The sequence below is a fragment of the Colias eurytheme genome, chromosome 11 (assembly GCF_061535395.1).
Source record: "Colias eurytheme isolate Ceu_HAF_F1 chromosome 11, ilColEury1 Martin Lab GWU primary, whole genome shotgun sequence".
NCBI classification, from domain to species: Eukaryota; Metazoa; Arthropoda; class Insecta; order Lepidoptera; family Pieridae; genus Colias; species Colias eurytheme.
Genome location: NC_142990.1, coordinates 12,266,071 through 12,282,620, shown reverse-complemented (window position 1 = coordinate 12,282,620; position 16,550 = coordinate 12,266,071). Strand labels below are relative to the sequence as shown.

Sequence of the window (16,550 nt, the reverse complement as noted above, 5' to 3'; positions counted from 1 at the left end):
GCTAAGGCCAACAGGAGCGGAGCAATGCGGGTGAATTGCGTACCTAATAACTAGTAGGTAGCTAAGAATCTACGTCATGACTACGTATTTATATGTCTCTTCCAAGAATAATAGGTAAAAACCATATGTGTATTATACGATAGTTACTCCTACTGATTTGTTTCAGATGATTTACTAATTATATTCCGATACAACATGACCAAAACTAGTCGATAAAGATTTGTCATTCAACAAAATTACTATAAATTTGTTCTTAACCTAAAATATACAATTAATTATAAACACAGAAGTTCCTCTTTTTCGAAAGTCGGTTTATTAAGCACTGAATTAATTTTGATGAAACTAGAGCAATACCTTGAAATGTAAAGTAATTGTAGGACTATAAAAAGAAAGGTCATATAAAATCCAATAGGTACATAGATATCTTTTGAAGCGCTTTGAAAACTTATATACATACAGAATATGTATTAAATACATTTATATGGATGTATGTTTGTATGTTTGCTACTCTTTCACGTAAAAACTACTTTACGGATTTGGATGAAACTTTACAGGAATATAGATACATCAGAATACTATAGAAATATTAGATTTTGCACGCGGATACGTCCGCGGGTGAAACCGCGCGGCACAGCTATATTTTATCAATGCAATAATAATAATAATAAAGGCGTAGGGATGTGACGACCCCATCGCCCGCGGTTGGAATATCTGTTGTCTACGTGACAACAGATATTCCACCCGTGCAATCAGTCAACCCGCAGGACACCTTGTGGCGAGGTGTCGGGGAGTAGCGACCCCGCGGGAACCGAGTGCTCCCGGGGGAGGCCCCTGTCTTCATCTCCGGCTCGCCTTCACCGGCCGGTCGGAGTGAAGCCTGACGAGGACAGGACCCCCCACCTCTGGCTTGCCTTAACCAGCCGGCCAGAGTGGAGTCGCGAGAGCTTTTAGCTCGAAGGGTGGATGCGAATCATAAGTGGCGAGTGGGCACGTGATGCTGGACCCTCAGGGAGCGCGTGATCGTAGTTTAAAGTCCAGGGACGCCTCTCCACCCTTAGCTGCTCACAATATGTTGCCCCCTTGTCGCACTATTGCAGCGACTTATTTCGGGGGCCCATACAGTGAGAGGGCGAGTCACCACCTGCCAACATATTTTTACTTTCTTTTAGTAGAAAGGCAGGTGCCATAGTTTCCCATAGTCCCCAATACCAGTCCATTTAGCATCCCAATCCATAGCCCAGTTATTAAATTTCCATACCCTGCAATAGTCCTACATCGGCCGCGGACTGCCTGGGGCTGTATCTCTATAGTGCAGTCATGGGCAGGCTGCGGCTGGTGTCCCACAACACATTAAAAATCTCGAAAGGGCCTCTGCGTGTTGGATCCGTGTCCCCACGTAAGCCTTCCAAAGATCCGGGTACCGTCCTTCTGGTGGTACCCGAGTATTATGGAAATGAGAAACATAATAATAATAATAATAATTCATTTATTTATTCAAGTAACCAGGACTCATTTTGTTAGTAACAATTATTATCTTAAAAATTATGTTAGTAAAAATAATATTTATTATGACTGCTAGAAATGTACTCCACCGCTACAAAGCTATCAAGGAAGCAGACAGTCTGCAGCAGTGGTTCACATACCAGCAGTCGAGCCGACTCGCTATACAGCGCATGATTTCATTGGGGCTGTCCCGCACACGGCGCACCAGGGATGTGCATTTCTTTCGCATTGTAGCGTAAAAACAGTCTATATGAGCTTCTGCAAACATCCCTGATGCGCTGCAATAACGGGGCAGCCCCATTAACACCCGGAACGCATTGTTATATTGAACACGGAGCGAGCTGTAAGAATATTGAGTATGACTAGCCCATAGGCTGCACGTGTAAAAAGATGTACAATACGCACGAAATAGGGTTTTTTTAACTTCATTAGAACAACGTGCAAACCTACGAGCTATCATATTTGCCCTCACTGCCAGTGCCCGTCGTTCCCTTTCAATATCATCATCGTCTCTGAGTCTAGGGGTCAATATGTGTCCGAGATATTTGAATTTAAAGACCCTCCCCAATGGCACTCCGTTCAAACGTATTGGGGGTAAAAAATGCGTAACTCGGCGCCCAGACTCAAAGACCATGACTTCACTTTTCTTAGTATTGTAGACCAATCCATGAAGAGCAGCGTACTCTTCACAGATGGCCACCAATCTTCTAAGACCGCAGATTGAAGCACTCAGCAACGCCATATCATCTGCGTAACTTACATTGTTGATGCAAACTCCATCAATATGACAACCAATCCTTTCGTTGCTGAGTGATTCAATCAGCTCGTTGACATATACATTGAAAAGCGTGGGCGAACTTAACCCCCCCTGCCTCACGCCGCATTGCAGCCCAAACGGCTGAGATAAAGCCCCCGCCCATCGGACTTGATTGATCTGGCCTCTGTACCAACATTTAAATGTGTTAATAAGAGAGGACGGTACATTAGCTTTCTTTAACTTATCCCAAAGGATATCATAAGAAACCAGATCAAACGCCTTCGACAGGTCAAGGAAGCACGCATATATTGGCGTATTTCGGCCCATATAGTACTTGACAGCCCACTTTAAAGACAATATTGCACTTTCCGTAGAAAGTCCCGATCGAAATCCAAACTGATTTTGGTGTATTTCTACGTACCTGTTTAGTTGTTCATTAAGCAGGCTGTCAAATACCTTTGCAATTACCGTTGCAAGAGAAATAGGCCTATAGTTGGTCTGGTCCGCTAAATCACCTGTTTTATTTTTAACAATGGGCACTACGATAGTTTTTGTTAAATCACTGGGAAGATACTTATGCTGAATACACAGATTAAAAAACATTGATAACACTCTCGATATGTGAGGCCCTGCATACTTTAGGTGCTCAATACTTAGACCATCGTGACCGGGAGATTTTCCTTTAGACATTTTACTTATTATTCGCTGAATTTCTAAAGCAGTGACTTTAAATTCCCGATCATCCTGATCCACAGTATCAGGCACAGACAGACTCGGACCTAATGGAGACGTAACTTTAAAATGCTCTTTGAAGAGGTTAGCAATACTAACAGGATCATTAGCGCCACCTACAGATACAGGGAGGCCATGTTTACAGTTCAGTTTGTTAGTCTGTTTCCAAAAAGAACGAAAATCTTTACGCGAATGATGTGACGCTAAGTTGTCCATTTTGATTTGTTCTTCATGGTTCTGACACCATTTAAGACGTGCTTTAAAAATTTTTCTAGATTCACACATCTCATTATATTCAATTCCAATGTGTGGTTTACCCCTCCGCGCCCATACTGAATATTTATACCTGGCCTCCCTGTATGCACCAGCCACAAGTCTACTCCAACCTATCACTACTTTCTTGGACTTGCTACGTCCCGAACAGGCCACGGCAGAGTCACTGAGACCACGCACAATCAATTCATACAACTCGTCAATTACGCTATAATGGTTTTGATTATTACAGACGCCGTGCATATATTAAATATTAATTACATAGATAAAAATAGAGTATTTGAAGATATATTTAAAATGATACAGATCATTTAAAGCTACTATGAAGTAATATTTTCCCAAGACCACCATTACATTACTTGCTTGAAAGCTGTCGACCTTTCTATGTAATTAATTCACGTTAGTTTTCCGTTATAGATAATATATCGTGTATTTATTACAATGTATTGTGGAATATCTATTATTTATATTTGTTACTAGCTGTGTACCGCTGTTTTACCCGCATTGCTCCGCTCCTGATGGTCTGAGCGTGATGATAACTATATGGCCTTCCTCGATAAATGAACTATCTAACAGTGAAATAATTTTTCAAATAGGACACGTGGTTCCTGAGGTTAACGCGTTCAATCAAATAATCTCTTCAGCTGTATAGATTTGTGATTATTGTATTTGGGAAAACTTTGATTATTTTATTTTTTAAGAGTCTGCGTGAAGGTTATGTACCTACGTAGTAGTTAGTTTATGTATGATATTTAATATTTATATGATACGACCATGTATACATAATTATATTTATTAAAATGTATTTTATTATTCTAAATATATAATAGTAGATGAACGTAATATATTAATTATGTTTATCTACTAGTTTCCATGCAATGCTTAATTCGGAATAAATTGTATGAACTATTAAAAACTCATTTGTCTTACTGTTATACTACCGTATTAGTTTTGGTTCAAAATCGAATAAAAATCCTTTGCTTTTGATAGTGTTTTGATCAAGAAAATATCGCGATGACAAGGAGTAGCTACGAAAAAAGTTGCAAGAATCTATTTTACATATAATAAATCTGTAGAAGGGTCAATTCTGTACATTGAAAATATTGAAAAAATAAATAGCAGGGGGTGTTACTGGATCGATACCAAACCCAAATATGTGATCAAAAAAAATGTTGTCTGTCTGTCTGTCTGTCTGTCTGTATGTGAAGGCACCACGTAAAAACTAACGGTTCGATTTCGATGAATTTTGGTATAATTATACCTTATTATCCTGGGCATAAAATAGGATACTTTTTATCCCGGGAAAATACGTAGAAATAAATAAATCTTAATTTTTCCGCGCGGACGGAGTCGCGGGCGGAAGCTAGTTTGAAAATATATTCATTCTATCCTCTCTTAGAAGAGAAGTAAGGGCTTATGTATTGGATTATATAAAAGTACTTAAAACTTCTTAGCTAGGTGTGGCTCATGTAACCGGTTATATAGAGGTCACATATGGAACGGTGTACATTTATGTAACTTATCGTATAAGTGATTGAATCGTGTGTAGTTTTATCATGTACTAGCTGCACCGTGCGGTTTCACCCCGGTGGCTGCACTCCTGTTGGCCGTAGCGTGATAATATATAGCATATAACCTTCCTCGATAAATGGGCTATCTAACACCGAAATAATTTTTCAAATCGGACCAGTAGTTCCTGAGATTAGCGCGTTCAAACAAACAAACTCTTCAGCTGTATAATATTAGTATAGATTACTAAACAGCCAACACTGAACACATATCTATCGCAAATTCATGCAATAGCTACGATAATCTTCTAAACTAAACCTAGGTGCGCCGCCACACCTGTAGACCTATAGACCTCAAGTCTATAGACCTCTAGAGACCTCTCTAATGTTTTGTTACTTAATGAGTACATAAACTGATAAAGGTTTAATGTATTCATGTTTTGTTTAATGATGTTGGCTAAATAGGATGTGTTTTTCAATTTTGGTATTTTATGTTTTCTTTCTCGTTTCGTTATTAACGAAAAAATATTTGTAATTATTACGTTGATTCCAATGATAAACTTATTTCATAAACTTTATACTAACTTGAAATAAATACTCAATTTAAAAATTCAAATCTCAAACTGAACAAGTTATTTAAATAGACTTAGGGCCAATTTTTCAATGCTTGCTTGGATAAAACTTATTCGTCCAATAAAGTATTACACGACAATATTAAAATGTCACGTAAATTGTCGAATACGGGCAACTAGAATATGTTTTTAAAATGGTAGTTTTATACATTATTCGACGAATAAGTTTTAACCAAGGATTGAAAAATCAGCCCTAAAGTAAATTAAAATCAAAAGAAAAATTAAGAAACTTATCACAAATTATACATATTTATCACAGAATACCAAGCAATAACTTAATACTGAACACAACACAAAATGAGCGGAATTTAAACCTTCAGGCTTCAACGTAATAGAATGCCACGTATACTATAATTATTATCCACAAACCAACTAAAGTATTGTATAACCTATAGTTATTTAACACAAACCACTTAGATAATGGGAAAACGTACTTGACCGGTAATATTGACAAATTAGCAGTTTAGAGTGACCCCTGAGGTCAGATAGGTCATTGTCTATTAGCGGTGTGATTTGACCTTAATATGTGTGTGTTGCCTTAATATTTTTTAGGAATCGTGTAAGGGAAAGTTTTAGAAAAATGTTTTAAAAAATAAAAATCCCTGTTAATATCTGTGGTATTTGGTACGTACCACTTAAGTGCAAAATGGTGATTTTTGAGTATGAGCGTTTGAAAGTTTTCACGGTTGCTACCCTGTTGCTACAGATCGGAATAAACTCTTGAGTAAAACAAATTTATGATATTTAAATGTCTATTATGTTCAAGTTTTGAACACTTACAAAAAAAATAAAAAAAATGTTCTAGTTCAAGAGTAATTGTTACTTAACATGTTTGTACCAAAAGAAAAAAATGTGAAAATGATGTGAAAATGTCTAAAACGTGTGTACTTAAGTGGATTAGAGCATATTTATTTGTACTCTTAATTAGTATTTATTCCTATTTTTACCCTAATGGAAAGGATTTTTCATTTTTTTTTTCGACGGAGACATAAACAGACATTAAAAAACAAATATTATAGGGAAACGTCTTCCATACAAATAGATTTAACCATATATGTATAAAAACAAAAACGAATAGGAGTGTGATTTGCCACAAATAAGTACATACTCATAAAAAAGCCAGGAAATATTGTGACTTTCGTGCAATATGCAATTCTCTGAAACTCTCTCTACAAAGTAAAATCCTAAAAGTAGTGTGTATGTGCGTGTGTGGTTCAGAAGTCACGGTAGTTCGCTTGCCTGCCGTGCTAGAAGCTGCGGGATCGATCCCATCAACCGACATCTACGAATGTGTCTTTTTCGGATGCATAAGTACTTTTATAACAAGAAAACATCATCATTTCTAATAACAGGAAAACATCGAGATGGCAACCGGGATTTTGGTCTGAAATCACCAACCAGCAGTGAGCAAGCGTGGTGATTACTGCTCATGCCTTCTCCTTGTGAGAAGATGCCCTTACCCTGCAAATAGTTACGAGCTGGATCAAGTCAAATAAAATTTGTTTGTAAAACGTATTACTACAACATTCATTCATAGTCCTCATCACTGTCACTGAAAGTCACAAGATTGTTTCTAGTCGGACCATGAGACAATGATTTGAAATAATCATCATAAATTGGATCACTTATTGGCAGGAGATCTAAGAGATCTTTAAATTTCAGAGCATCGATATTGATAGGCTCATTAGAGGCCAATGGCAAAACCACTTCGGAGACTTCTCTCTTTTCTCAGTTCTCTTAAACCAGAAATACAGCAACTCTTCATTTTCACTCAAAGAGTATTTAAAATCTACGTCATTAGACTTTTCATACATCAACCAGAAAATACAGTTCTAACCAAATGTAGTTTTGTCTGTTGCAGTATTTCTTTTGATAAAATGAGTAGGCAGTCAATAGTTTAGAAAATGGAAGATCAGATTAGGGGAACGGAGATGGTGCTGTTTCTTTTTTGAAAATGAATCTTTCAATATCTCCTTAACAGGCAAGATATTATACCGATTTTGACCTGGACAACACTGAATATAAAATAAGCTACTCTATTTCTTCTGCCAAACCGTTAATAAAATGCCATAAGCATGATGCGATTTCATCCGCACCTCTGTGAGCTATTCCTTCATACATAACATAATGGAATGTTCGTTTAGTAATAACTTTGCGGATTTTTAAATTAAAAGCCCAAAGTTTCTTTTATAAAACGTTATATTTAAGTAAGGGAGAAGACCTGTTAAGTTCACAAATAATTTTATTTGATTTGGTACAAATAAGTGATGATAATAATTATTCAAGTTTGGTCTAATTATGTTAAGTGCTCTTACGTTGTAAATGGCCGTTCGTTGAATTGAGTATTCGTTTAACAAGTCTATGTTAAGTTATATTAATATATTTGTATCAAATAAAAATATATTTTTTTGTACTTAAGGGGTTTTGATACAACCTATTTAAGGTATTTCTACTATCAGTAGGCTTATGTGACATAGACCAAACGAAAGAGGACGTTTTTATCAGTATAGATGGCCAGAAAACAAAAAATGGCCATTTTTGCACTTACGAGGTATATACCAAACACCACAGATATTATAAATGAGAAAGTAACTCTATCTGTCTCTTCACGCCTTAACCGCTGAATCAATTTGGATGAAATTTAGTACTTATAAATAACCTGACCGGAGAAAGAACACAGGATAATTTTTATCCAGGAAATCCTACGTAACGGGAACTACGCGAGAGAGAGCTACAGTAAATTAAAACACATAACAAAATTGAAATTATTTACATAGTTTTTATCGAAATCTCCCTTATAAATTAAATGCATTAGATAATTAACATTAAGTTGTTATTAATTATCGAAACATTACCTTAATAAAAAATTAATAGTTTCTAATAGTTTAACTTAACCTTTAAATATATCACAGGAAATATTAAAATGGTGAATTGTCAAATTGTGCCAGGAAATATTGTCCATTTCCTGGCAAATCCATAAACGCTTATATAAATATAGTTTGATATATTTATTACTAGCTTAGTTAATTCTTTCCGGCTCTATTCTTCCTGATACTTTGTAGATAGTGCTTATATAAGCAATGGTTGAATAATACCTAGCTGATGCACTCGACCTTGTCCATGTGGATTGAATAATTAGATGTACAAAATATACTATTAAATAGTTATAATGTATAGACATTGGAAAAAAGACAAATCAATAACTTGTATTTTTAATTGTACGTAACATAATTTTTATCGCAGAAAATTTTTTAGTAATAACGATCGAAGAACCTTAATCCAAAATACTTCCTAGATTAGACTGTGGGCTGAATTTTGGAGATAAGCCGTTAAAACACGACTAAGTTGTATTTATTCAATTCAAAAGGATACACTACGAACAGGTCAAATCATTAAATATAATAATTAATATATATTGTACATACACATTATAATGTTTGTATTCTCATCATAGTACATTCCCTGAGCATTTTAGACATCAAAAGGCTTTTATCATTATTCTGGTAAATTTTCCACAAAAAGACATTCTTTTGGTTATACTCCCTTTATCCTTTAAAATTTCTTTAAAAACATACAATTCTAAAATCACATTTATAATATTATGTATTCAAAAACATATTTTATCGTGAATTATTACAAAATATTATACAAGACCAATTGACACATTGCTACAGCAGAGGGCGGTCGTCAATGCCATTTAGCAATAAGGTGACGAACATGAATACTGTTCATAGGTTTCTATATATGTAGCTGGTAATTGAAATATTTTAGTAGATTAGTTGGTATAGGTTGTGGATGTTTCCTGTATTGATAGTATTTTGTAGGTATTTTTAGGTTGAGAATATGTAGGTAGTTAAATTCGTGTAAAGAGTTGCATTTGGTAGGTTAAAATTAACAACAAAATCCAATAATTATTATAAACGACGATAAAATTATATTTTCGATACGATGGAGTATGCTAAAAGTGTTTAATATTAAAGAAGTCACAATGTTTTCTCCATAATTACCTGATCCAGTTAGTGTGTAAACATTGAGCTATGTATTTGTTTCACAAGTAATATTGTAATATTGTTTTTTCGAGTCTACGTAACATTTGCCCTCTGGTACGATGTTTACACACGGTATAGACTAATAAAAATGTTAGTGTGTTAGTTCGAAGTGCTATAAAATAGTTATTAATTTAAACAACAATATGAATAACAATTAACTTAAGAAACCTTTCGCGAGATGAAGTCATCAATTATATCATAATACTTTTTAATTTACATACAAGCTCCAAGGTATGAACATAATAATCAAATCAATTGCGTCCCAATTAAAACCATATTGTCCAATGTTGTAAGTAATCGCATTGAATATAATACATTGCGCAACGGTTACTAGGCCGCGATATATTCGCACGCACGTACCGAGCAATGGAAATGAAGTAATTGCTTCTAGGTGTTAATGTCGTACTTTGTATTGTAATGAGGGGTTGGGACATGGGGCATGGTTCATGATATATTTGAAAGGTGTAATTATGTCAACTATGTTGTGAATTATATTAGCATATTTGGTTATAAATATGTACACATGTACCGATGTATCTTTCTTGTTGAAGAAACAGTGATATATTATTTCTGTATGCCTTCGTAAGTTTTGGCACAAATAATTGCAAGTATACCATTACTTAGGTACTAGGATTTATTTATTGATATGTATCGAAATCATTTCAGCCGTTTTTGTGTGTTTAAAAAAATATGTATGTGAAATTTTACATGTCAAGTAAGTTAAAGTACCTACTTAAACATTACAAGTCCGTTGTATGTTAACTTAAATTGAGTTTAGTTAAACTATTTGTAAATCTATTTTTTAGTTTCAAAACTAAATGGTTAAAATGACGCTCATCAGATTTTGAAATGTATGTTATAAAAGTGTATTTATAATATTGCTAACAAAATATTTATAACCTTTAAACCATTTATTATGAGATATTGAACAGTTACCAATAAACTAGTGTTACAAAAATCACGATAGTTTGCAAATTATGACAATTATATAACGAATACAAAAGAATTATATTGTAACAGTTACAAATATTATGAATTGGATCCGTCTATTATAGCATTAACTATTTTATAATCCTAATATTATAATAATTAATAACTTTATACGGTTTCCCTTCTAAGGTTTAAACACAAATATTTTTGATTTGAATTTGAAATTCTATATTAATTTAAATAATATGTGATATTTTCAACTTTTAAAGTAATATTCTAAGTTTTTGAAGTGAAACTTTTTTAGGCACCTTGAGGCTAAAATTTAAAGGTCGCGTCTAGGCAATACCGTCACGTCATGGAGTAAGGTGATTATTTTGGTATCTTTGAATCTTTTCAAAGAAGTTTCACTTCTGACTCGTGTGCTCTGCACATACTCTCTTTTTATTTTATTCTTTTGTGTGTAGTTTCAAGGAAAATATGTTATCAAAACATTGTTGCAATGCAGTTTATTCGATAGATAATATACTGTGGGAAGGGCGTTTTGCACATACTATGAATAAAAATACATATGTGTTGCATACAAATTGTATAGATATTGAACAATCGTCACTTAGGTGCGCAGGCGCATGTTAATGTGATTTGAAATAAGAGCATTGTGTATTGGTAACTGAATGACTGTTAAAAATAGATATCGTTGTTGTTTATCTATATGGTGTGTCGGAAATTGATATGCAAATTTTGATGACGTTTTAACAAGTTAATAGTTATACCATGGACTAATAGATTCTATTAGTCCATGGTTATACGTATTAATTTTTGGTTAAGTTTTATGTACTTTAGGTTACAATAACTTTACATATATGTACATAGATGCTTCAATATATTATAATCATACACATAAACATTTATTTTTCTAAATATGAATTTTTCTTTTTGTTACAGGTAACGAGGGATTTCAAGACGTCCGTACGTACTAAGTATTATTCTAAATTGTATTACCTAAAAAAATTAGTTATTTGATCTGTATTTCTGTTTCAATTTGATATTTGAAATAGATGGCCGTATTTAAATTAAAAATGTCTACCGACATCTTGGACATGTTTTCACCAAATTTCACCAAAAAAAAATGTTTTCACCATGTTTTTGTGAAAACATAATGAAAATCGGTTCATTAGTTTTACAGTTTATCACGAACAGACTGACAGACAAACCAACAGACAGACGCGGCGGAGGACTTTGTTTTTGTAATATTTAGATATCCTTGAGTTTGAACTAGACTAGTCCGCCATTAGCCCCAATACAAGTTGCAATCTTATTTATTACAACCGAATAATCTTCTTAACCAATAATAATAATTATCCTTGCTTCACATCGACTGTTATCCAATCTCGAAATCTAGTATGAAACTACATAATAGAATGCTATCTGCATAAAAATTAAAGTTATTAACCGAGGTTACAATGAAAACCATAAACAATATAGAGTTCAATGCAAGCAATCGAAATGTCAAAACTATTTCACAGGTAAAATATAATTTGCATTACGATGACCTCTCTAGTGTTCCTCATTTAAAAATCGCATTAGTTGCGGTTTTGGCGGGTTTTCATTGATAGCGTGAAAATGGCGGGCTTTCGCTAAATCTTCGTTTATATAATCTGTGCATTGTTGGAGTATCTGTGACGCAATCTTTTTTATCTGTTAAATACAGAGTGACGTAAAGTAATGGTTAATTTGATAGCAATTTGGCTTTGTGCGGATTAGATTTTGGTGAAATGTTGAACTATATTGGTGTAATCTGACGTTCTCTTATGCGGATTATGTCATAATAATTATATTCAAACTAGATTTCCGCCGCGTTCCCGTTCCCGTGGGATTTCCGGGATAAGACCTATCCTATGTGTTAATCCAAGTTACCCTCTATATGTGTGCTAAATTTTATTGTAATCGGTTCAGTAGTTTTTACGTGAAAGAGTAACAAACATCCATACATCCTTACAAACTCTCGCCTTTATAATATATTAATTAAATTAATTAATTAATTAAGATATTAATATATATATTAGATTAAAGATAACCTTAATATATGTTACTTTTTAAATATTTTCGAGAATTCACTAGGTAGGTACATATTTTTTTTTCTAAACACGGTAAAATGAAAGACATTTCGCATATTTTAGATTTTTGAAGCAAAATAAGTTAAAATTATTTGTTTTCTTTTCGTCTTATATACGTTGAAAGAAAGGCTCACACAAGTCACACATGACATGACATCGAGATAAAGTTCCTCCATAAAGTTTATAATTTCTTACTTTTTAACCGACTTAAAAAAAGGAGGAGGTTATCAATTCGGTCGGTAATTTTTTTGTTCAATTATTTTTGATTCCCGTCAAACCGGTTATGATTACAATTTACAAGTGACATGCAATTGTAGCTGTCACATGAATGCGTGATGATTGCTAGCGGCCATTCTGTCTGTCCGTAACATCCGGTTTTAGTTGAAATTGGACCGTGAATTACATTGAAATCACATTCTATAGGTTAATTGCATGTGGGATTTGTGGTATTTATGTATGTACTAGCTGTGTCCCGCGGTTTTACCCAGTGCTCCGCTCCTGTTGTCATAGCGTGATGATATAATATAGCCTATAGCCTTCCTCGATAAATGGGCTATCTAACACCGAGAGAATTTTTCAAATCGGACTAGACCAAACAAACTAACTCTTCAGATTTATAATCGTGTTGAAAACCAGTACGAACTTCGAATCGCCACATGCTGATTCGTATACCAAATATAAGTCCAATAGTTGAACTTTTAACAAAAGGAACTGTGAAAATGTTAACTTTTCTTCACAATACACAAGTATTTACAAAAACGTCACCACGTAATACAAACCGTCACCGTTCCCAGTTCCCACGCGTTTGATATATGGCCCGTTTCTCAGAAGTAGCTGTGACATTATTTTTCCTCACGTTCAGAGATAAGTCCTGATTGATTGCTATGTGCAGTTAACCGACTTGCAGAATTGAGGGGATTACTATAATGTGTTGTTTAATGATATCTATAAACTTTTTAAAGAATAGAAAAATTCGATCACGAGGCGGGATTCAAACCCGCGTCTTCCGACTTTCCGGGGCGAAGATATTTTTTGCGGAAGATTTGATAAAAAACTGTTAATATCTAGTGTTATTACTTATTATTCTTAGGTACCTAAATAAAAGAAGCCTAATTTTCAATTTATTGCGTTATATACATATAATTTCGAAAGAATGTCCTCTTAAAATCTACCGATACTTAAAAAAAATTCTTACATATTGGTTACAATTATATTTTTACAGTACATTATATTATGTTGTGTTTGATAAATCATGAACTGTGAGTTCCTCATTGTAACTACTAAAAAGTCTCTGCATTGTCCAATCAAAATGAAAAAACATGAACCACTCTTATGTATGGGACAACAATTTCAAGTCAGTAAGTTTATGACCCTTTATTTTAATTTCAACAACACATTTGGTCTTCCTACATTCGAACCAAGGTTTTCCGCCTATGCGCGACCGACACCATATGAAAAACATATCTTTTGCTATATATTTGGTTATATATTCTTGATCTAGCTTTACAACTGAACCCTAAATGGATAAACAATTTACACGATCCAGTATTTTCCTCATTTACTTCTTGGAAGGGCTTGGCTAGGCGCCACTAAGGCTACGGTTATAAATACAGCGATGCATACGCGGTAGCGAGAGCGATTTTTTACATTTAAATTTAAATCTTATACCTGTGTAACTATTACATGGTGATAGGGGTTAATGTTGTCTGAAAACTATGATTTACCTAAATATCAGGTCATAATTTATGAACAAATACGCGTATGATAACTTGCCTTAAAAATTAGACTATACCTAGTCTGTCAAATCAAGTTTTATAGATTTTTCGATCAGGTTCTAGTATATGTAGTAATCTGAACGTGGGTATGTACGTAAATCTACTACAATCACAGAAAACAATATAATAAGAAATAAGCAATATACAGTGCATTAAATGCACTACCAAATTCTGTCATAAATTCAAATATAAACTTAAAAAATAACTCAAAAATCGCCTATACACCCAACGAACGTACCCTAACAACCGATCCCTTTAAACATCAATCCCAGTATCGACTGACATAAACACGTTACTATTATGTCGGTAAATGACGACAGCAGTTTGTTACACGAATTACAAGAGCCTCATGAATAGTTTTACAATGGGAATGAGTGGAAAAAAATTCTATTTTTATATGGGTTTAATTTTGTTGTATGTAGAATGTTCTTTTTAACTGAGTACTAACAGTATCCATACAGATGTTTAAATTTCGTGTTTATATATTTAAAAGGATATCAAATATTGAATTAATGTGCGAAATCATGTTGTCATGATACTTACGATATTTTTTGTTCGATTATTCAGTAGGAATCCTATATAGTTTGTGTCATGCATATATAAAACAAAACATAATATACTTTCGCAGTAATTAATTTCTTACGTATATACCCATGAATAATATTGAAATAAAATGTAGGTATGTGTTGAAATATTTTATCGATTGCCGAAATATCGAATCAGATGTATAAACCATCAATTTCAATAAAAAAGTCATCACTTATTTACATAATAAAACCTAATTTTAAAGAGTGTCTAATAATTATCTATATTCTATGCAATCTGCGTTTACAAGCGATTTTATAACAATGAAATAAAAAATATTACAGTGACTTAAAATCATAAAGATAATAAAAACTGCAACAGTCGAAAAAACATTGATTACTAAGGATGCGGTCAATTATTGCCGCTAGGTGGCACAGTTCAAGGAAAATTGATGATATCTTAGTAGGATGTACTGCAGAAGGTATCATAATGACTTCATACATTTTGAGGTAAAACGAAAAAAAGTACGACAATGGTACTTGTAGGTATGGAATTTCTTTATACTGTGGTAGTTTTCCGGCTGTAGCTTCTCCTGCTTTGTATAAAAGCTAACAAAGTATACATATATATGTTTACTAAAACTTCCTCTTGATGAGGTATTTATTACTTTAAAAAAAAATCAAATTCTGTTGAGCAGTTTTAAAAGATCTAGGCATACAGACACATGGACGGTGGAAAGCGACTTTCTTTTTATACTATGTTGTCTTGTCACTAGCTGTATGCCTCGGTACATTATATATAGCTTATAGCATCCAGGGATCTCGTATTATACCTAATAGTGAAATAATTTGCGAAGTCCAAGCGATAATCTCTTCAGGATTATGTTTTACCAGCACATACTTAGTTATAAATTATCGATTACTGCAGTGGAGCAGATATTGATTTAAAAATATTAACAATAATGTCAAGACTATCGTTTCAAAACATCCCGATATACAAGTCAAGCCAGTTGCAGTGCAGTATATTGTCACAGTATTACAATCACAATTACAATCAATGATATTATATATAGAAACAAGAGGTAGATACGTCATCAACGCACCAAAACTGATTCCGTGAATTGGTCCTATTTGGGACCAATGCAATCAGTCAGATTGTCACCGGTCCCAGTGAGCGTATATGCTGATAGGTACATTAAAGTTGTCGAAAATGCCTTCCTGTGTGTTCAGAAAGTGCACGTATTCGTGCAAAAAAATAAAAAAAGATAAAGGAATATCATATCACAGCAAAATATATTAAATTATACAGTTTAAGAGTAAAAATAACAATTTACAATTCTTTATGAATGACACTTGCTTGACACGTGTATTGAAATAATGAAAGGGATAAAACATTGCTTCAATCACTAGTGTGACAAAGCTAGCGTACACTGTGTTCAAAGATTATCATGTAGATACGATTATTGAAAATAGAACGGTTATTAAATACTTGATTATTTTTATATTTAAATCCACAGTTTACATCCAGTGCATATAATTAACAAATATAGCTATTTATTATATATGTCGGCGCAACGACGATAAACGACTACCCTCAAACTACTAAATAATTAAAACTAGCGAAAGTTTACTTTGATCTTTTTAAATAAGTGGTTGATTCATTAATCAACCACTAATGAAATAATTAAATTGACGAAATAATTAATCTTTGTTAAAAATGATAAAAATTCATTGTAAAAATTCGAGTGGCAAC

At 33.6% G+C, this 16,550-nt stretch overlaps 2 protein-coding genes across 2 annotated transcripts in view; one reads left to right on the top strand and one right to left on the bottom strand.

The window, feature by feature from the left end:
* The window catches only part of LOC149904927 (uncharacterized), a 140,752-nt gene that overhangs the window by 100,146 nt on the left and 24,056 nt on the right, over window positions 1-16,550 (top strand). The window lies entirely within an intron of this gene.
* Window positions 1,595-2,574, bottom strand: LOC149904928 (uncharacterized). The gene has a single exon (XM_090107019.1). The coding sequence runs from the start codon at window positions 2,243-2,245 to the stop codon at window positions 1,595-1,597; it is 651 nt and encodes a 216-aa protein (XP_089963145.1). The 5' UTR covers window positions 2,246-2,574.

Coding starts and splice junctions, on each gene's coding strand:
- LOC149904928 (XM_090107019.1), bottom strand. CDS start 2,245: ATGGCGTTGCTGAGTGCTTCAATCTGCGGTCTTAGAAGATTGGTGGCC.